General features: G+C 46.1%; 1 protein-coding gene across 1 annotated transcript in view; it reads right to left on the reverse strand.

Moving 5' to 3' along the window:
* The window catches only part of LOC122814269 (glucosidase 2 subunit beta-like), an 834,731-nt gene that overhangs the window by 249,989 nt on the left and 563,590 nt on the right, over positions 1 to 21,152 (reverse strand). Inside the window, exon 4 of the mRNA XM_044086863.1 lies at positions 2,021 to 2,078. Coding sequence (XP_043942798.1) covers positions 2,021 to 2,078 — 58 coding nt within the window. The remainder of the gene's footprint in view (positions 1 to 2,020; positions 2,079 to 21,152) is intronic.

A 21,152-nucleotide genomic window follows, 5' to 3' on the forward strand; every position in this document is an offset into this window, starting at 1 on the left:
ATCACATTAATAACACCCTAAGCACGCAGTCAGTCGTGAGGGATTTGGGCACCCAGACTGATAGCAACCCGACTTTTGACCACCATGTTGCTTCCACTGTATGGATAGCTTTTCTACATGGCCCACCTCATAAGTAAGGGTATCTCATCTAGGGACAAGGAGGTCATAACATCCCTGTATTCTTCCCTTATATGGCGCATTATTGAGTACAACGCCCCATTCGGCGTGTACCTCTCGAAGCACATGAGCAGCTGGACAGACCCACAGAGGTTCCTCACCAGGAGAATCCAGGGCCTCAAAAATCTACAATACACAGATAGGCTAAAAGCCCTATCCCTCTACTCTGTTTCACATGGACTCTTTTGAGGTGACCTCTGTCTGATACAAAGCGATCTCAGACCCCGCCTTGATGGAACTGCTACATATATGCAAGTCAAGCTCCACTCGAGTAACCTGCACACGCGGCCTCAACCTGGTCTGTGACATCAATAGGACTTGTTGGCGGGACAGATTTGTGCCTCAGAGACTCTCCCATCTGTGGAACAGACTCGCTCTCTACATCAAGCAGAGTACCTCTTTACCCCATTTAAGCGCAACCTGGATAACTGGATGGGAAATCGAAAATACATCCCTGGGATTCCACCCGTGTCCATGCTGGACAGGGGCATCAGGTGCTGATTTGTCTATACGTGGGCTAAACTCTTGGCTAGGCTTATAAGGGCCTCAGGGCCAATAGCCTAGTAACTTCCTATGATTCTATTTTTCTGCCAGCACATTTAGGTGTTCCTTACTGCTATGGTTTCTGTGCAGGCATTTGCTTATATTTTAGAATTACTTGAGCACATTTTACAAAACATATGACACTGAAAAATACACGGTTTCAACCTGAAGTAATTTGGTCATTTTTTTTTAAAAAAAAAAAGTGGATTGCTGCCTCCTCCCAAGTCACTAAAGATCGTGTTTGTGCCCCTCTAATGTGGGTGGTGCTCTCATCTCATAAAAAGTTCAGCTTCTGTTATTGATGATGTCTTTTACAATCTGTAACAGAAAAACCAATGAAATTTCAACTAAAAACTTACTGCCAGTTATATTAGCAGGCAGACAATGAGATACACCTGTGCTCAGCTAAAATCACACATTTTGCATAAATTATGATAACCGAATGGACTAAATCAGATACTCTTCCTTGCTGAATTTACATATATGACCCATCATAAATACATATTTCCAGAAATGCAGCTGCATAGAGAATGTATAACTAAATGGGCAACAAATTTAGTATGTAAAAAATCATCCTCCTGCACTCTGTTATACAACACTGAACCTCTCAATCCACAAAGCAGGAACTATGCACATTACAGTCAAAGTTAAGCTGTAGGCTGCCTTACAAGCCTGCTGCAAAGGAAGATCATCTTCACTGTGCTGTACTGTCAAAGTACAGTCAGATGTACTGACACAGTCTGTTGGTCCTCAAATAAGGCAGTGCTTAAAACAGAGATGGTTCCATAACAACTGACAAAGTTGTTCAACATGCAAAGGGAAACTGTCACTCTAACATTATTTTAATTAGAAAAGTCAACAAAACTCTCTGGAGAAAAAAATACTGTTCAAAATCTAACTTAACTTACTGTCAAACCAACATGCTTTTATTGTTCTTACTGATATGAAGCAGATTTAGAAAAAGACTGCAAAAGTGTGAAGGATTAGCTGTACAATACCGATTTATTTTAAATTAAATGTATATTTAACAAAACATTTTTCTGCATAACTTTCTAAAACGGTAATCTGGTAATAGGTCTCATATTATTCATGAGACAAACTGCCCGGCATTCTCATCTCCACATAAACATTTTTTCCACAGACTTCAACTACTGTTAACATTACTTGTCATTCTGACCCTTTTTCCAGCACAGAATGAATTTAGCTTTATTCCAAGTACAGGCAGATATTGCTAGTATGGTTTCACGCAAATTCATCAAATACTTAAATCTACTGCTTCAAAAGAGCAAAATGAACTTACTTGCATGTGTTTTCACAGATTGTCCCACTGTTGTATTCATCTGTACCATCACAGCAGTCTTAAAAACAAATACAAAAGCAATCAAGGTATGTAGTGAACATCAACAATTTTCAGCTTTCTTTTCCTAAAGAGTAACTTTGAACCCAAACCAGGCACAGCAATATTCCTTCCTCAACAGCAGAACTACTATATAGCAATAACCCACGCCTGGGTGTGGGTAATGCTGGATTTACCCATGGTTGGCGTGGTTTGGTCACGAGGGTGAAGCCCGAGGGACCAAACAAAGCCAACCGTGGGTAAATCCAGCATTACCCACTCCCAGAAGTTGGTTATTGCTATTATACAATGACATTACTTAAGAAAAAAAATAATTACTTTTCTTAAATAATGGAATTGTATAATGCCTCCTTGCTGCCCTTCCGCAGCAGACTGTCTGGTATTCTGTGGCAGTTCTGATGTACTGCGCATGCGTATGCCTACACAATACATCAGAGCTGTGGGCAAAAGCAACGGAGAAAGCAAGATCTCCGTTGCTTTTACTGTTTAGCTATGTTAAATGGGTTTAACACAGCGAGACAGCTTTAAAAAAAGCAACGGAGAATCTCCGTTCCTTATTTTAAAGCTGTCTCGCTATGTTAAACCCATTTAACACAGCGAGACAGGTTTTTAAAAAAAAAAAACAACGGAGAAAGCAAGATCTCCGTTGCTTTTTACACACTGTCTTGCTATGTTAAAGGAGTTTAACATAGCGAGACAGGTTTAAAAAAAAGCAAAGGAGATCTCCGTTGCTTTTTTTAAACCTGTCTCGCTATGTTAAACTCCTTTAACAAAGCGAGACAGTGTTTTAAAAAAGACTTATGCTAATGGAAAAAGTCCGGGCGACCGGACCTTTTTCCATTAGTATAAGTCGATTTACAACGTGCACGTTGACCAATCAGCGTGCACGTTTTGGAATATTAATGAGGGGTCATGGTATAATATCTTCTTACACTTGCCTGAACCCTCCTAAATGCCCGTATTAAAAATAAGCTAGCCCACATAAGTGCTTTCATTTCCCAGTACAACCCAGACATTCCAACAGTCACAGAATCTTGGGTCAAAAAAGAGTCACTCAACTTCCAACACCTTCTAACCTCCTACAAGTATGTCAATGTCATCAGACCAGGTAAACAATCTGGTGGAGGCTCCAATTATATACGAAAATAACCTAAACCCAAATGTCATTTCCCAAGGAAAGTCATCCTCAAACTCCAGAACTAACTAGACTCTCCTAAAATTCCCAACTCACAAAAGCAAACCGCTACCCTTTCTATCCTAAATAAATTCACATCACTCATTAATATCCTTAGCTTTTCTAAACATAAGTCACTTTAGGAGACTTTACCCTTTATTATCTTGACCTTTTTTCATCTGACAGAGGTATTTTCTTAACAGACCTAGGTCTCCTTTAGCTCATAAAACAACAAACAAGACCTAACCTTAGATCTTCCAAAAATCCTACACACAATCTGATCGCAACAAACATACCAAGTCTATCATAAACATTCTGTCATCATCACTAAGCGAATACTTCCCAACCACCTTTAAAATTATCAAGGATCCTATAAAACTGGTATCTATGTTAAAAGCCTTCAGAAAAGTACAGTTTTGTACCTACCATAAATGTAGATGTTAGAGTGCGAATACAGCTGCAGTCATAACAGATGGGTTCTCCTGCCGTCAGGCGGGTCCTCGGTCGGCTGAATTCCAAAGTCTAGGTCCAGTGTCGGTTGTCGTCACTTCTTCCCTGACGTCAGTGCGCCAGGGGTATAAAAGAACCAGCCGACGCCATTTTCTTCAGTTTTTCTTGCCCCAGATGTCAGGTGCCCCCAGAAGGAAGGCAATACATAAATTTGTGTAATAAAGCAATGCAATATAATCAAAATACAGTAGTTGCAAGCAAATACACCATAAAAGAATACCCCAATCAGGTTGTATGAGGAGGTGTTAGCCAATAGGCCTGTCCCAAGAGGGGAAGGAGAGAGGGAAACCTGGACTGCAGCTGTATTAGCACACGAACATCTACATTTATGGTAGGTACAAAACTGTACTATGTTCATTGTGCATACAGCTGCAGTCATAACAGATGGGTAGAATCCCAAAGCTAAGAAAGGGGTGGTAGGCACTAGGTGGAACTAGGAAGAGCCAGAATGCCCTGCAAGACTGCAGTGGCAAAGCCTGCTCTAGTTTTGGAGTATAATGGTAGGTGGTAGTGCTTGGAGAAGGTATGCACAGAACTCCAAGTCGCTGCTTCCAAAATATCTTTGGTAGGAACTCCTCTGAGGAAAGCTGCAGAGATAGCTGTGGCCCTTGTGGAATGAGATCTGATGCCTGCAGGTACAGTTTTACCATGAAAAGAGTAACAAAAGCGTATGCAGTGGGCTATCCATTTTGAGATTGTTTGGAAATTGGCTTCCCTTGAGCTCCTATAGCATAGGACATAAAGAGCTGTTCTGATTTTCTGAAAGGCTTTGTTCTGTCCAAATAATAACGCAGCTGTCTGTGGATGTCCAATGAATGTAGTAGTCTCTCTCCTTTGTTTTGAGGATTAGGGTAAAAGGTAGGTAAGTGTATAGCCCAATTTAAAGCTACCCTGGATACCACCTTTGGCATAAAGGACGGGTTGGTACGTAAGGAAACTCTGTCCTGATGGAAGATGATAAAAGGCTGCACAGCCATGAGGGCTTGTAGTTCCGATACCCTATGAGCTGAGGTGATAGCCAGAAGGAAAGCTGTTTTCCAGGACAAATATTGCAAATCTGTTGAGGCAGCTGGCTCAAAAGGAGGCAAGGTCAGCTTTTCTAGAATGAAATTGAGATCCCAAGCAGGTATTGGTTGTTTCCTTGGGGGTTTTATATTCTTTGCCCCTCTGAGGAACTGTCTTAAGAGGGGGTGAGAGAATAAAGGTGGATCAGTGTTGTATTCTGCAGAAATGGCTGAGGCATGGATTTTGATGGAGGAGAATGAAAGTCCACTGCTTAGCAGCTCAGCTAGATACTGTAATATTTGAGGTAAATTCAGTTTTCCAGGATTCTGGCCCTTTTTCTCATTCCAGGCACAGAACCGTTTCCATTTTGCGGAGTAAGCTTTTCTAGTGGACGGCCTTCTGGCCTCCAAAATGACATCCTGCACCTCCTTGGAGAGTAGGGCCTGTTGTGATGTTAAGGAATCTTCCATGCAGCCAGATTGAGTGTTTTTAGCTGACTGTGAAGAGTTTTGAAGCTGTGCTGAGTCAGAAGGGGCATTAGAGGTAGGGTCCATGGAGGGGAATGCGTCAGGCTCCTCGGGAGTGGGTACCAGTGCTGTCTTGGCCAGTCTGGAGCAATGAGAATCATCTTTGGTCTGTCTGCTCTGGTTTTTAATAGAACTTTGGGCAGCAGAGGAAGAGGTGGAAAGGCATAAACTGTCATTGTTGTCCAACTGAAAGAGAGAGCGTCCTCTCTCCAGGCCTGTGGATGGAAAGTCCTTGAGCAGAATTTTGTCAATTGGTGATTTTTGTGGGAGGCAAAGAGATCTATGTCTGGCCTTCCCCATGCTTGAATTATCTCTGTAAAAACTTGAGGATGCAACTTCCATTCATGTGGATCTGTCATATTTCTGCTTAGGTTGTCTGCCAGCGTGTTCTCCTTGCCTGGCAGGTACTGTGCTTGAAATTCGATTTGTAATTCCAGGGCCATGTTCCAAAGTGACATGGCCAGCCTGCATAGGGGGTATGAATGGGTTCCTCCCCGTTTGTTTATGTACCACATTACTGTGGTGTTGTCTGTCCTTATCAATAGTTGACCTGGATGCAGAAGGTCTTTGAAAGCTATAATAGCATTTATTACTGCTAGCATTTCCTTTTGATTGATGTGAAGGTGCTTTTCTTTTTGGGACCATTTGCCCTGAATGCACCGATCTGTCATGTGTGCCCCCCAGGCGTAGTCCGAGGCGTCTGTTGTGATGACTTGATTTGCTTGAGGCTTGCAGAATGGGAGACCTGTGTTTGTTTGGCATGCTTGAGCCCACCACAGAAATTCCTTTTGAAGACATGGAATTAGTGGTATTATTGTTTCCAAGCTGTGGCTGTGTTGAGACCATAGGTTTTTTCAGGTAGCATTGAAGTTTCCTCATATGCAGCTTTGCACATGGGATTAGTAGGATGCAAGATGCCATGAATCCCAGAGCCTGCAGGATTTTCCTTGCAGTCAGCCTGGTGAAATTTGCTAGTTTTCTGAAGTATTGAGTTAGTTGCCCCTGCTTCTCTGGCGTGAGGTCGGCCATCTGGGTATTTGTGTCCAAGTTGGCACCCAGGAAAATTATTTTCTGAGAGGGTATTAGCCTTGATTTCTTTTTGTTGACTGTGTATCCCAGAGAATTCAACAACATTATTACAAAAGCCAGATGTTTCAGAAGTATGTGCTTGCTGTCCACTTGGATCAGGCAGTCGTCCAAATATGGGCATATTTGTATCCCTTGAAGTCTGCAGTAGGCAATTACTGATGCCAGGCATTTCGTGAATACTCTGGGCGCAGTAGATAAGCCAAAGGGCAACGCAGAGAATTGATAATGGGTTGAACCTGCAAGAAATCTGAGGTGTCTTCTGCAATTTGGGACATGCAGGTATGCCTCCTTGAGGTCCAATGTTACCAGCCAAGACTCCTTGCCCAGCATGGGAAGAAGCTGCTGTAATGTAAGCATCTTGAATTTTGGTACGAGTAAAAATGTGTTTAGGATGGATTAGGTCCAAAATAGGTCTCCAATCTTTTCCCTTCCTTGGTACCAGGAATAGTCTGGAATAAAAACCTTGACCTTGTTCGTGAGTAGGTACCTCTTGAATAGCTTTCATGTCCATGAGATCTGAAATTTGTCTTTGTGCCTCTGCCCTTTGATTTTGTGGCAGGTTTGGCATGCCTCTCATTTTTGGAAGGGTGTGAAAATGGAATCTGTAGCCTCTGTTTATAATGTCCAGGATCCATTTGTCTTTTGTGACAATATGCCAATTTTTTGAAAATAATGCCAGCTTTCCGCCTAAGGGTGCTGCTATTTGAGCCTTGCTTGGCATGCAAAGGGGAAGTCATTGGGCTTGCTTTCTGAATGGCTGCGAACTATCCTCACCACCTCTTTGTGTAGGAGCTTGCCATTGTCTGCCCCTAAACGATCCTTGAGATTGCCCTCTGCCCCTCGGGCGCCTGTATCTACCTCTTTGGGGTCTGTCCGTGGCTGGAAAGGACCAATTTTTGGAAGGCCAATTTCTACTGAAACGTGGGGGTTGTACCTGTAGAAAATCTTTCACTGTTTGCATTAATTTAGCCTTTTCCTCCATTGTCTTTAATACCTCCTCAGCTTTAACACCAAATAATACATCCTTTTGAAGAGGGGCATCTAGTAATTTAGCTTTGACATGATCTGGTAAGGTTTGCTCCTTGAGCCAGGCATGTCTACGTATGACTGATCCTGTAACAGCAGCTCTACATGAGGCCTCTAGAGCATCAAACCCACATTGCAAGGTATGTTTACCCACTTGTTCTGCACTATGCATCAAATCCTGCAACTCCCTCAAGTCTGGTTGTTCAGGTTGTGACATTGTGCTTCTCAACTGTGATAACAGAAACTATTGGTACTTTAGCATATGGAACTGGCAGTTTAATGCCCTCATGGTTAAGGTGGCCGAGGTGTATACCTTTTTCTCCCCACCTTTCTAAGGATCTGGAATCTCTCTCGGAAGGTAATGAGTTTTTAGCAGTGGAGGCCTTAATTCCCTTGGGGCCCTGTGAGATCGTTTCTGGGTCAGCCGCATGGCTTTTGCATAAAAATTGGTGTGAGTCAGGAACCCGGTAGTACCTGTCAGGCTTGACTGGGGCTGGAGGTAAAGAATCCGGGTTAAGGCAGGCCTCCGAGTACACATCATCTAGTATGTCTAAGACAGGATGTATAGCCAGAGGCCTGTGCTGAGGTAGCAAGAGAAAATCCCTAAGCCTTTTCTTGGAATCTGAGTACTCTTGGCCTTCCCAGTGGAAGTGTTCCCTTAAGGTATGCAAGGTTTCCCCAAATAAGTAATCCTCTGGGGGGGGGGGACAGAGGGAATGGACTCCTCAGCATCAGAATCTTCAAAAGGGGAGTAAGAATGTTCCTGTTCATCAGAGTGCTCTGAAATAATGGAGGCCTGATCAGAGGAGGGGGATTCTTCCTCCACTCTGGGCCTTTTGTCCGGGGGGGCTTGAGAACCCCTGATAAGAGTAATCAAATCCTCAGCCATTTTAAGCATCTGTTTGTTAGGCATAGGGCCTGGAGAAGGGCCCTGTGGAGCTTGTCTCTTAGAATGCATGGCTGCTTTAGACTTGGTGAAAGCCTTGATAGAAAAAGAAGAGGAAGGTCTGAAGACACCTTGAGAGGAGGCAGACCTGTCTACATTTTGAGATTCACCACCAAGAGTGGCTTCGGTATCTGTAGTCGGAGTGTGGGCCGAGGAGCCTGCGACCTCGGGCACAGAAGACACCACCAATGAAGTGTCGTCGGTAGGCAGGGGCTGCATAGGCGCCTTGCTGAGAACCGGACCACCTGTAGTCGGCTTTGGCGTGGTGTCGGTAGAGGCCGCGGACCTCGTGTGTTGGTCCTTATCTTTGCGTTTATTAGACAAAACTGGAGTCGGAGTATCCAACGACATAATATAGTTAAATTTTTTGCCAAAATAGTGCTGGGCGAACTCCGCCCGATGCTTAATGGTGCGTTTGTTGAATGCAGCACAAAAACGACAGACCGAGACGTTGTGGTCTGGGCCTAAGCAAGGAATGCAGAGGGAATGAAAATCCTTATGCGGTATTTGCTTCCCACAAGAAATACAATTATTAACTTTGTCTGACATTGGTCTGAGGCAATAAAAGTTTCCCCAACGGGGTACTTAGCTTTAAAGAAGACTTTGGTTGCAAAATTTTTGTAATTTCAGGAGCTGGTCGACCGGCACTTGCGAACTGCTTTTGCTTCGGGCACCGCGCGGCAAGAAAGACTGAAGAAAATGGCGTCGGCTGGTTCTTTTATACCCCCGGTGCACTGACGTCAGGGAAGAAGCGACGACAACCGACGCCTGACCTAGACTTTGGAATTCGGCCGACCGAGGACCCGCCTGACGGCAGGAGAACCCATCTGTTATGACTGCAGCTGTATGCACGATGAACATCAGTGGATCACTAATACTGACAAACTGAAAAACTTTCTCACAGCCCACAACTGGAACCATATAATCTCCTTACATGACACTAATACAGCAGTCATAAGCCTAACCAACTTTGTAGTTCAGATACAAGATAACCTCTTCCCACTTATCCACAGGCTTTATAAACCCAATAAAACTGAAAGGCTACCCACCAAACTCAAACATATTACTGTGAGGGATGAAGCCTAGCACAAATGGATACAACCCCCAACAATTGACAACCACACCTCCCTTACAGTCTTACGTAACCTATTTAAGAAGTTCATCAGAAGGCACAAAAGAAATCTTTCAACAAATAAGCAAATTACAGTCTTTCATTCTGTCAAACACTTTTGGAAAGAGTTCAACCTTCCTACAGGAAAATAAAAAACACCTCCTCATGACACCCTCTCGGCAAACACCATTTAATCTAGAAGATTTCCTCAAGGAATTTAGCAATCTCCCTTCAGAAAAAAAATCCATACCGCCCACAAATTATGCATTTCCAACACCACCACCACCATTCATCCCCATCTTCCACTTCAAACGCATACATCCTAAAGTAGTCTCTAATTCTACTTGAAAATATTGCCACTGAGACCCGTCCTGGATCTGAATACATAAACCCCTGGTTCATATATCACTGCAGACAGCGCCTATGTCTTCTTCTTACCAATATACATAATCTATGCCTCACCCAAAATATCATGCCACACCTTTGGAAAACTGTTCCAATTAAACCCCTCCCAATGCAAACTAATCTAAAAGATAATCTCACTTCTGTCCTATATCCATTTCTCCCAATTGCGGGCAAACTTTTAAAAATGATAGTCTAAGTCCAACTATCTATCTATATATTTATCAGTACCAACTGTTCTCTGCTAATCGGCATGTGAACCCTAACAGATGACATCCTACAAAACACCTCCTTATAGGTGCCTTATTTATAGGCCTGACAAAGGCATTTGACCACATTGACCACTGTGTTCACCAAAACAAATGAATTGAAATTATCAGTCCAGATGTCACATTAGTTTTAAAATGTCCTCACTAACAATCACTTCAGAGTTAAAATAGGATGCCCCTAGTTAGAATACACATCTATTACCAGAAGTGCACCACAAGGATTCATTTTTATCCCCTCCTCTTCTCCACTTTCATTAACAAATTTCTTTGTGACCACCCCCATCTCCACTCATCCTCTATGCTGATGACATGGTCATTTACCAATCCTGTCACTCTCACCCAAACATTCGCTGCCAACTCCAGTCAGACTTACACGAGCTCCATTGATGGCTCACAAACCATAAACTACTTCTCAACCCCACCAAGGCCAAAGCTATGCTTTATGGAATTCCCCAGAAAATTCACAAACACTTGTCTTTGACTTGTACAACCATTCCACAGAAACAACCTTCACTTTCAAATACCTAGGATTCATGGTTTGCTCAGTCAGTAAACTTCCATTTCCATGTAGACAGAGTGAGAGACAAAACAGACTCCCTCCTCTTATGGGACAAGATCTCCCTTTTCTTTCTCAACCAGACAGAATAGCAATTAGCAAAGGAGTTCTTTCTCTGTTTGAATATGGACTTCACATTTTCATCTCTGCCTCCATGAAAAACACTGCCACAATCCAGGCAACCTCTAACAGCATGTACCTATTTTCTTTACAAACTCATGTCTCTGTCAGAATCACTATATCACTCCCCAACTCTACAAACTACTACAGTTTCACACATTTACTCCCTTGCAGCTAGATGACATGAAAAAGCCTTTTCTTACTACCCAAGACACTACTCAAAAGTCATAACTTTTATTACCCCTAGACCCAAACTCCACAGCATTGCAATTGCCTTGTCCTCTCAGGCACCTACTCATTGGCAAGCTCCCTCATCAGCCTAAAGGAAATTAACACAACTCCAAATTCAGAATGCAGGTCAAAAATCACTTCTTCATAAAAGCCAAAGGACACGGATTCACCAGAAGGCATATCACCCTACAATACTATCCCTATCGCTTTTGCAAGTACCTTCTCTCTCTCGGACCTACTAAAGCTTGACTCACTTTAGAAACTAATGTATATATTGTACATTGCCTGCTCACCAGAATTTATACATACAGTTTTTCTGTTTAACCAGTCCCAACTACTCTGTTATTGTTTACATTCATGTATTTTTATGTTTGGCAAATACTCAGTATTTCACCCAGAGTTTTGACATTTGTCAATACTGATCAGTGCACTACCATGGAAAAAGTACAGTTGTGTACACTTACCATAAATGTAGATGTTAGAGTGTATTCACTGTTGCAGTCATTACATTTGGGTTATCTGCTTGCAGTAACCCTCAGTCGGCCTGATTAACAAAGTCTTGGGTCCTGCGTTGGTTGCTGTCCCTTCTTCCATGACATTAGGTCGTCAGGGGTATAAAACATGCAGCCGACGCCATTACATCAGTTTTTCTTGCCCCAGATGTCAGGTGCCCCCCTAATGGGAAGCAATTAAATATAAAAGCACAAAGATATACCTCCAAAAAAAAAGCAAATACACCAAAAAGGCTTTTAAGCATAGTAAAGGAAAGTAGAGGTACAGCCAAAAGAAGTTAGAAGGCTGGAGGGAGGGTAACCAGGACTGCAACAGTGAATACACTTGAACATCTACATTTATGGTAAGTGCACACAACTGTACTATGTTCATGTTTCACTGTTGCAGTCATTACATTTGGGTGGATTCCCAAAGCTATGGTTGGAAGGAGGAATTTAGATAGCATTAGGGCCAGCTATAAGGCCCTGCAAGACTGCAGTGGCAAAGCCAGCTCTGGATTTAGAGAAAATTGGCAAAAGATAATGCTTGGTGAAAGTATGTACAGAACTGCAGGTAGCAGCTTCTAGGATGTCCCTGGTAGGGACGCCTCTGAGAAAGGCTGTAGAGGTAGATGCAGCCCTGGTGGAGTGAGGTTTGATCCCCTGGGGGATAGGTTTTCCATGGTGCTTATAGCAGAAATGAATGCAATGGCTTATCCATTTAGAAATTGTTTGCTTTGAAATAGCCTTCCCCTCTGCCCCTGCAGCAAATGCCACCAGCAGTTGTTCAGATTTCCTTTGAGGTTTAGTCCTGTCCAAGTAGAATCTAAGTTATCTGTGCACATCTAACGAATGTAGTATCCGTTCTCCTTTATTCTGTGAATTGGGAAAGAAAGTTGGCAAATGAATAGACTGATTAAGAGCCACACTGGATACCACCTTGGGCATGAAGGATGGATTGGTTCTGAGGGACACCCTGTCCGCATGAAAGATGATGAAAGGCTCCACTGCCACAAGGGCCTGTAATTCAGATACCCTTCTAGCTGAAGTGATTGCTAAAAGGAAAGCGGTTTTCCAAGAAATAAATCAAGTCTGCTGTAGCAGCTGGCCTGAAAGGAGGTAGAGTGAATTTCTCCAAGACAAAGTTAAGGTCCCAGGCTGGGGTTGAAGCTCTCCTGGATGGTCTCAAATTTTTGGCCCCTCTGAGGAACTGCTTGAGCAGTAGATGAGAGAAGAGGGGCGGTTCTGTGTTATAATATGCTGAAATGGCTGAGGCGTGGATTTTAATGGAGGAAAAAGACAGGCCCTTGTGAAGCATGTCAGTTAAGTATCGTAAAATCTGAGGCAGACTGGGCGCTGCTGTGCTCATCCCTTGAGACTGGTTCCAGGCACAGAATCGTTTCCATTTTTCAGCATAAAATGATATCCATCACAGCTTTGCTGAGGGATGGTAAAGGAGAGATTAAGTAATTTGCCAGGCTGCAAGGTTCAGTGATAGAAGCTGAGGGTGCAGAATCTGGTTCTCCTGCTGAGACAGCAGGGAAAGAGTCTGAGGCAGGTGCCATGGAGATAACCGTGACACACTGAGCAGGAGGGGGTACACCAGTGTTGGCTCGGCCAGTCTGCAGCAATCAAAATTATCCTTGTTTTGTTCCGTTTGATTTTTAGTAGTACCTTGGACAGCAGAGGCAGAGGGGGGAAGGCATACACCGATAGGTTTTTCCAGCTGAAGGACAGAGCATCCACTTTCCAGGCTTGCTTGTGCGGAGTCCTTGTGCAAAATTTGTCCAATTGGTAGTTCTGGGGAGAGGTAAACAGGTCTATATTTGGGCTCCCCCATTTGCTTGTCAACATGTTGAAAATCCTTGGTTCCAGTTTCCACTCATGTGGGTCCATGAGGTTTCTGCTTAGTCCGTCTGCCTGCTTGTACGTGCACTTGGTAGCTCAAGGCTGTGTTCCACAATGCCATGGCTAGTCTGCAGAGGGGGTAAGAATGTGCACCGCCCCCTGCTTATGTACCACATAACAGTGGTGTTGTCTGTCTTTACCATTAGTTGCCCTGGAAGAATGTGGTCCTTGAAGGCTATCAGAGCATTCTGTACAGCTAACATTTCTTTTTGACTGATATGCCGGTGCATTTGACTTGGGCTCCATTTGCCCTGAATGCACTTCCCTACCAGGTGAGCCCCCCATGCATAGTCTGATGCGTCTGTTAGGGTATGCTCGGCAGGGGGTGGTGTGAGAGGTAGTCCCTTGTTTTGGTGGCAGGCCTCTGCCCACCAAAGGAACTCTAGGCGTAGGCAAGGTATGATAGGAATCATTGTTTCCAGGTCTTGAGAATGTTGACACCATAGGCTTTTTAGATACCACTGTAGTTTCCTCATATGCAGTCTTGCATACGGAATTAGAAGAATGCAGGCGGCCATGAACCCCAAAGGCTTGCAGTATTTGTCTTGCAGATAGCAGGGTTTTTGTCGCCACTTGTTTGAAGTAGTTTGTCAAATTAATTTGTTTCTCTGGTGTGAGATAAGCCATCTGGGAAGTTGTATTCAAGCTTGCTCCCAGGAATATAATTTGTTGACAGGGTACCAGGTGTGATTTATTTTCATTTATGGTGTACCCCAGACAAGTTAGAACCCTTTGTACAAAGGCCAGATTCAAAAGTATGTCCTGGCTTTCTACCTGAATTAGACAATCGTCCAGGTATGGGTATATCTGAACATTTCTTTGCCTGCAAAATGCAATAACTGGAGCTAGGCACTTTGTGAATACCCGGGGTGCAGTAGATAAGCCAAAGGGCAGTGCAGAGAACTGACAGTGCATGAAGCCTGCTTTGAAGCACGGGTACCTTCTGCAAGATTCCCTAATTGGGATGTGCAGGTATGCTTCTTTTAAATCTAGTGTCGCCAACCAGGCATCTTTGCCTAGCATAGGAAGTAATTGGTGAAGAGAGGGCATCTTGAATTTTGAAATCTCCAAAAAGTGTTTAGACAGGTCCAGGATAGGACGCCATGAATTGTCTTTTCTGGGTACCAGGAAAAGTTTTGAGTAGAAACCTTGTCCCTTTTCCTCTTCTGGTACCAGTTGGAATAGCCCTCATGCTTTAGAGAGAAAGTACTTGTTTTTGGGCCTCTGCCCACTGATTTGGGGGTAGGTCCATCCACCCACTTGGTGTTGGCAACGTGTGGAAGTGAAATATGTATCCCTGGGACACTATATTCAAAACCTACTTGCCCTGGGTAATGAGTTCCCAATTCTTCGCATTAAGATCAACCTTTCCCCCCAAACGGGCAGTCAGTTGATAAGTGCATGGAAATTTTAAAAGGAAGTCATTGAGACAGTTTACCAAAAGGGGGAGTCTTATTATTCCCAGATTTGGAAGTGGAGGCCCCCCACTGCTTAGTTCTGTGTGTCCCCTGGGACTGAAACCTAGGGTTTATGCTGTGTCTGGGTTTGGCTTGAGAAGACCTGGAAGGGGCTGGAAAGGACCAATTCTTAGAGGGCCAGTGCCTACTAAATCTAGGAGGCTGAACTTGTAAAAAAGCTTTAACAGTTTGCATAGATTTAGCTTTATCTTCCATCTTTTTAAGAACTTTCTCAGCCTTGTTGCCAAACAGGCGGTCCTGATTTAAAGGAGCATCCAACAATTTAGCTTTAACATGATCAGGCAAAGATTGCTCCTTGAGCCAAGCATGCCTTCTGAGCACAGACCCAGTAACAGCAGCCCTGCAACAGGCCTCTAATGAATCAAAACCACATTGCAAAGTATGTTTTCCAACTTGCTCAGCAGAATGCATTAAAAAAGAAGTTATGTACTCACCATAACATTCCATCTGAGTAGGTACTTCATTTGTCTGCAACCTGTAGGTATCGGATCCGACCTCGTATCCGAGCCGGCAGCTTAACAAGCTAAAAGATCCGAGCTCTTAGCTCCTCCCCCTACCCATAACCCCCTGCTGCCTACTGTATTACCTCAGATCGAGTTTGCTCAGTCCTAAACAATTCACACTCTCGACAGAGGATCAAGCCCTGCTTCACCTCATGAAAAAGGCATTTTGCAGATGGCCAGTTATCCCGAAGTGGTTAGGGTTATGGAGGGGGGGTTGGTTGCAGACAAATGAAGTACCTACTCAGATGGAACGTTATGGTGAGTACAAAACTTCTTTATCTGAAGTAGTTACTTCATTTGTTCTGCAACCTGTGGGACAGAGTCCCCAGATACCTATAGAAAGTAACCCTGGGTGGCCTTACGGAAGGATATTCCGAAGCACTGCAGAGCCAAAGGAAGCCCTACTCCTCGAAATCATATCCAATTTATAATGGGAGATGAACGTATGAGAAGTGGACCAAGTAGCTGCTGAACATATGTCGTCCAGAGGAACCCTGGACCAGAAAGCTGCTGATGTAGCAATGGATCGGGTTGAGTGAGTGTGAATTCCCGTAGGAAATGGTTTACCTGAGGATGTATACCCGTGGATTATGCACTGGGAAATCCAATTTTCCAGAGTTACTTTAGAAATTGCCTTTCCCATAGCTGATTTGGCAAAGGACACAAACAACTGATCAGATTTGCGAAAATCCTTAGTCCTGTGCAGGTAGAAACGTAATTGCCTGTGTACGTCCAGTTTGTGCAATGTGTATTCCCCTTTGTTCTGAAAATTTGGAAAAAATACTGGTAAATTGATTGATTGGTTAATATTTGACTCTGAAGCCACCTTCAGTAGGAAAGACGGGTTAGTCCTGAGAGACACTCTATCCTTGTGAAAAATGAGGTAGGGGGGGTTTCATGCACAGGGCTTGAAGTTCTGAGACCCGCCTGGCTGATGTAATTGCCACTAAAAAGGCTGTTTTCCAATACAAGAATTTCAATGGAACCGAACAGGCAGGCTCGAAGGGTGGACTTGTCAAAGCTTGTAATACTAAAGTTAAGTCCCACGGGGGAACTACAGATTTCACCGGTGGTTTCAAAAGAAAAATGTCACACAGGAAGGTTTTGCATATGTTTGAGGATGCTACTGATCCTAGTCCATCCCCCACATGAAAGTGGGAAATGGCTGCTAACTGCACCTTAACTGTGGAAGCGCTCGCTCCCTTCTGAAAGATTAGTGACAAAAAATCCAGAATCGTAGGAATAGGAACTGCAAATGGATCCAGGCCCTTGCGTTCGGCCCAAATGGAAAAGCGTTTCCATTTACTATTGCAAATTTTTCTGGTAACAGGTTTATGGGCCGCCACCAGAATGGCCTTCACTGGTGATGAGATACCGGGAGTCCTAGCCATCAGAGGAACTGGATCAACCAAGTAGTCAGCTTGAGGTTTAGCAGGTTCGGGGTTTGGCATCCCACAGGATGCAAGATCAAATCTGGAATGGGATCCAGAATCCATGGAGGAACAACACTGAGACCGTAGGTAAGGGAACCAGATCTGACGAGGCCAGAATGGGGCTATGAGGATCACTCTGCTCCCCAACCGACGTGCTTTCTGAATGAACTTCGCCATAAGCGGGAGGGGGTTAAGCATAAAGAAGACCGGGTAGCCAAGCATGTACCAGAACGTCTCTTGGGGCTTCCCCTGAAGGGGGAAGTATTGCGAAGTACTCGCTGCACTTTGGAGAGGCGAAAAGATCACAGCGAGGCCAATCCCATGCGTGGAAGATTTGCTTCGCAACTGAAGGATTGAGAGACCACTCGTACGGGGGGAGAATCACCCGACACAGTTTGTCTGCCAATATGTTGGACCGACCCGGAATGTGCGTTGTTATCAGAAAGTGGTTGGTGGATATCGCCCATTCCCACACTCTCATAGCTTCTCGGCAGAGGGGATAGGACCTGGTTCCCCCCTGTTTATGTACCAGATTACCGCCATGTTGTCTGCCTGGATCGCAATAGTCCCTAGAGGGAGAAGGTCGTGGAGAGCTTGCAACGCCAAAAGCACCGCCCTCATCTCTAGTACATTGATATGCAAAGTGGTCTCTATGGGGGTCCATGTGCCTTGGATGGTTCTGCCCGAACAATGCCGCCCCCACCCGAGGCGAGAAGCATCCGTGGTCAACGTGGCTTGGGGTGGGGGAATTACAAAAGGTCTCCCTTCTTGCAGCTCCCGCGAGCGAAGCCACCAAAGGAGGGAGTGCCTGCAAACTCTGCTCAGTGAAATCGGGGTGTTCAGCGAGTGAAGCACTAACGACCATTGAACTTGAAGAGTCCACTGTAAGATCCTCATCCGGAGGCATGCATGAAAAGAGAGCCCGATGGCTGCTGCCATCGACCCCAGTGCCCTCAGGACTAACTCCGCTGCAGGAGCTGGGCTTCGAAGAAGGGCTAAGACCTGATGCGATAGGCTGTTCAGTCTGTCCGGAGTTAGTAGGGCTCGACAAATGTGCGTGTTCAACTTGGCCCCTATAAACTCCAAGACCTGGACTGGCTGAAGGGAGGACTTTTGAAGGTTCACTGATATGCCCAACTTCTGGGCGAGAGTTAGAGTGTAATCCCTTGCAACGGCGAATTGATGCCTGCTGGGGGTGACGAGGAGCCAGTCGTCCAGGTATGGAAAGACCTGAATTCCCTGGAGTCTCAGGTGGGCTGCGACCACTGCCATGACCTTGGTGAACACCCTGGGGGGCTGAGGTGAGGCCAAACAGGAGAACCCTGAACTGATATTGACCGTCTCCTAGCCGGAAGCGGAGAAACCTCCTGGATCATCGGTCCATAAGAATGTGGTAGTACGCATCCTGGAGATCTATGGAGCACATCCAGTCGTTCTCCCGAAGAAGGGGAAGAATAGCCTGAAGAGTGACCATCCAGAACTTTTCCTTGGGGACGAACAGGTTCAGAGCGGAGAGATCTAGAATCGGTCTTACGTCCCCCGTCTTCTTTGGCACTAAAAAGAACCTGGAGTAGTAGCCCAATCCGTACTGGTCTGGGGGGATGGGCTGGATGGCTCTTTTTTTCTAGCAGCTTTGACACTTCTAAGGCTGCAGCCTCCCTTTGATCGGGTGGGACATCGGGGAGGCGCCTGACTTTGGGGGGTAGATGTATGAAAGGAATGGAGTAACCTCTGGATATGATTCGGAGCACCCATCGATTTGTCGTGATGGACTCCCAATTTGACAGATGCCCCGATAAACGCCCCCCCGACTGCCTCCAGAGAGGGACAGCCGGGTAAGCCCTCACGGCTGTTGCGCGGGCCTGTCCGAGAAAGGTTCCCTAGACCCGAAGTTACGCAGCCCTCCTCTGCCTCTGGGCCGGCGTCTGCCTTGTCCTCCTCTGCCTCTAGAGGACGAGGGGTCCGAAGCCAGGTGGCACTGCTGAGACTTGCGGAATCACAACTTCTTTTGTCCCCTCTGATTCCTAGAAAAGGATCGTTGAGGATTCGAGAAGCGGACCCTGACGGCAGACAGCGTCTTCCCATCCTTCTCGCTTTGGACCAGCGTCTCGCGTACGGTCTTGCCAAAAAGTGAACATCCGTCAAAGGGCGCATTCGCGAAGGAAGCCTTGAAGGGATTCGCGAATTCGCAAAGGCGGAGCCAGGTGTGAAGCCGCAGGACGACCCCAGCTCCGCTCGCCCTAGCGGCTCCCTCAGTAGCATGAGAGAGTAACCGCATGGACGTGTTAGAGATGGACTTTAGAGTGGCCATACGAGTCGCAAATGTGCCCTTATCCGCGACCGTCATGGACTCTGGGGGGGCTGCAGCGTATTCCTTAATTAGGTCTCACTGTAGCCTGATAATGTGTGCCATATAGTTCAGCGCCCTTATACAGAAGGTTGCTGAAGCAAACATCTGCTTCCCAATACGGTCCATCGCCCGAGATTCCTTATCCAGAGGATGGACCGAGGAACTCTCCTGTGTGAGTTCCTTCTTCGTGGCGGCCGCCACCAGCATGGCATCAACAGGGGACCCCTTAGCCTAGGACTGCCTATCTGCAGGGGGGCTAAGAACTTTGTCAGGACGTCTGGGGATTGGCTCCACAGTGTCGGGTTCTTTCCACGCCCTGGTGGTAATTAAGTCCACCAGGGGGTCAGCCGGAGGGGACACCTAGGAGGTAGACGGGGCCGCCTCAAACGCCTCCAGGAACACCAATTCGTCTGAGGAAGGTTTCTTGGCAGACCACCCCCCTCTAATACGCAACATTTCCATGATGTCTCCAAAAGAGACATCTTCGGGGGGGTGATCTTGGGGAACCCCCCCCCTTCATCCAAATCTGTGTCCGTGGTGATGGACTCAGGGGAGTCCAGGTGCCTCCTTTTACACTGCCATTTGCGAGGCACCTCCTCGGTGAGACTGTCCGAGGAGGGCTCGCCCACGGGGTCCTGTTCCTCCAAGGGAACTAACTGGAGGGCTTGAGAAGGCTGTCCCATAGGATGAATGATGGAGGATAGACCCACATGCATGGGGGGGGGGAGGATCCGAGGCCCGGACCGGGGATCTGGAAGACCTTGACAGAACCCTCTCCACTACCTCAAAAGCTGAAGGAGAACTACTTTCCCCAGGCTCCAAAAGTAGTCTCCTCGGCTCCGAAGCAGGGATCGGAGTCAGAGCCGAAGCAGTCGGATCCGAGAGAGAGGTGTGCTCCGACCTACACTGCGCCAGAGATACACCAATCCCCACGAATCCGATGCTTGGCCCCGAGAGCTAGGATCCGACACGCTCGAAGGCAAGGTCGGCGTCGAAGATACCGGAGCTATCGGAGCCGATGAAACTCCGGCTCCGAAAGGGCCCGGATCCGATGACTCCAAAACCTTAAACCCGGTCAGAGAAGGAGTGAACGAAGCAAAGAGAGGGGCTGTGCTCCCCCCCCTGAGGGGGGGGGGGGCAAGAGCACCCCCATCTGCATTTGGGTCTGCAGGAATCGACGCATCATCCGATCCATGTCCGCGTCGGTAAGGCTCCTGGTTGACCTAGAAGTCGTCGAGGCAGGCCGGGAGGGCCGCTTCGACGACCTCGAAGGAGAACGGTACTCCGGCGAGAAACGAGGCGAACTGAGCTGAGAGGGGGAGGATCCGGGGACCTTCGAGGGAGAGCTGGTAACTTTCGAAGGGGGGGGCTGAGGGGTGAGCCTCAGCCCGCCTTTTGTGAGACCTGTGCTTATCTTTCTCCTTGTGCCTTTTTTCCTTGGAGAAAGGAGCACTAGAGTCCCCCGAACTCTGCACAGCAGAGGGAGTTTGAGTCCCAGGCAGAGCGGGGGGAACTGAAGGTGCCGGGGCTACGATAGTAGCCTGAGGCTTCGAAGGGGAGGAAGAAGAAGCAGAATCCTGGGGAAGTAGGCCCGCCAGGATCAGCTTGTTCTTCCTGTCCCTAACTGCCGAGGATTAAAGGCTGCACAAATTTGGCAAGCCGTTGATAAGTGGGCCACCCCCAGGCACAAGACACACTGAGTGTGGCCATCAGCTGGAGAAAGCTTATGGCCACACTCAGTGCACTTGGAAAAAATGGCTTTGGGCCCTTCCACCATTACACAAAACACACACACACCCAAACACTAAGGGGGAGGGGAAGAAAAACGCTAACGACCATGAGAAAACTACAGAAAGGGGGCTAACACTCTATTTCTAAAGGGAAATTAACACTAACAAGCTTAAATTTAACTTAAAGAAATTTTCTCAAGGAGAAAAAGCTGAAAC

This window comes from Protopterus annectens, chromosome 10.part0, assembly GCF_019279795.1.
Source record: "Protopterus annectens isolate FY-2018-M chromosome 10.part0, PAN1.0, whole genome shotgun sequence".
NCBI classification, from domain to species: Eukaryota; Metazoa; Chordata; order Ceratodontiformes; family Protopteridae; genus Protopterus; species Protopterus annectens.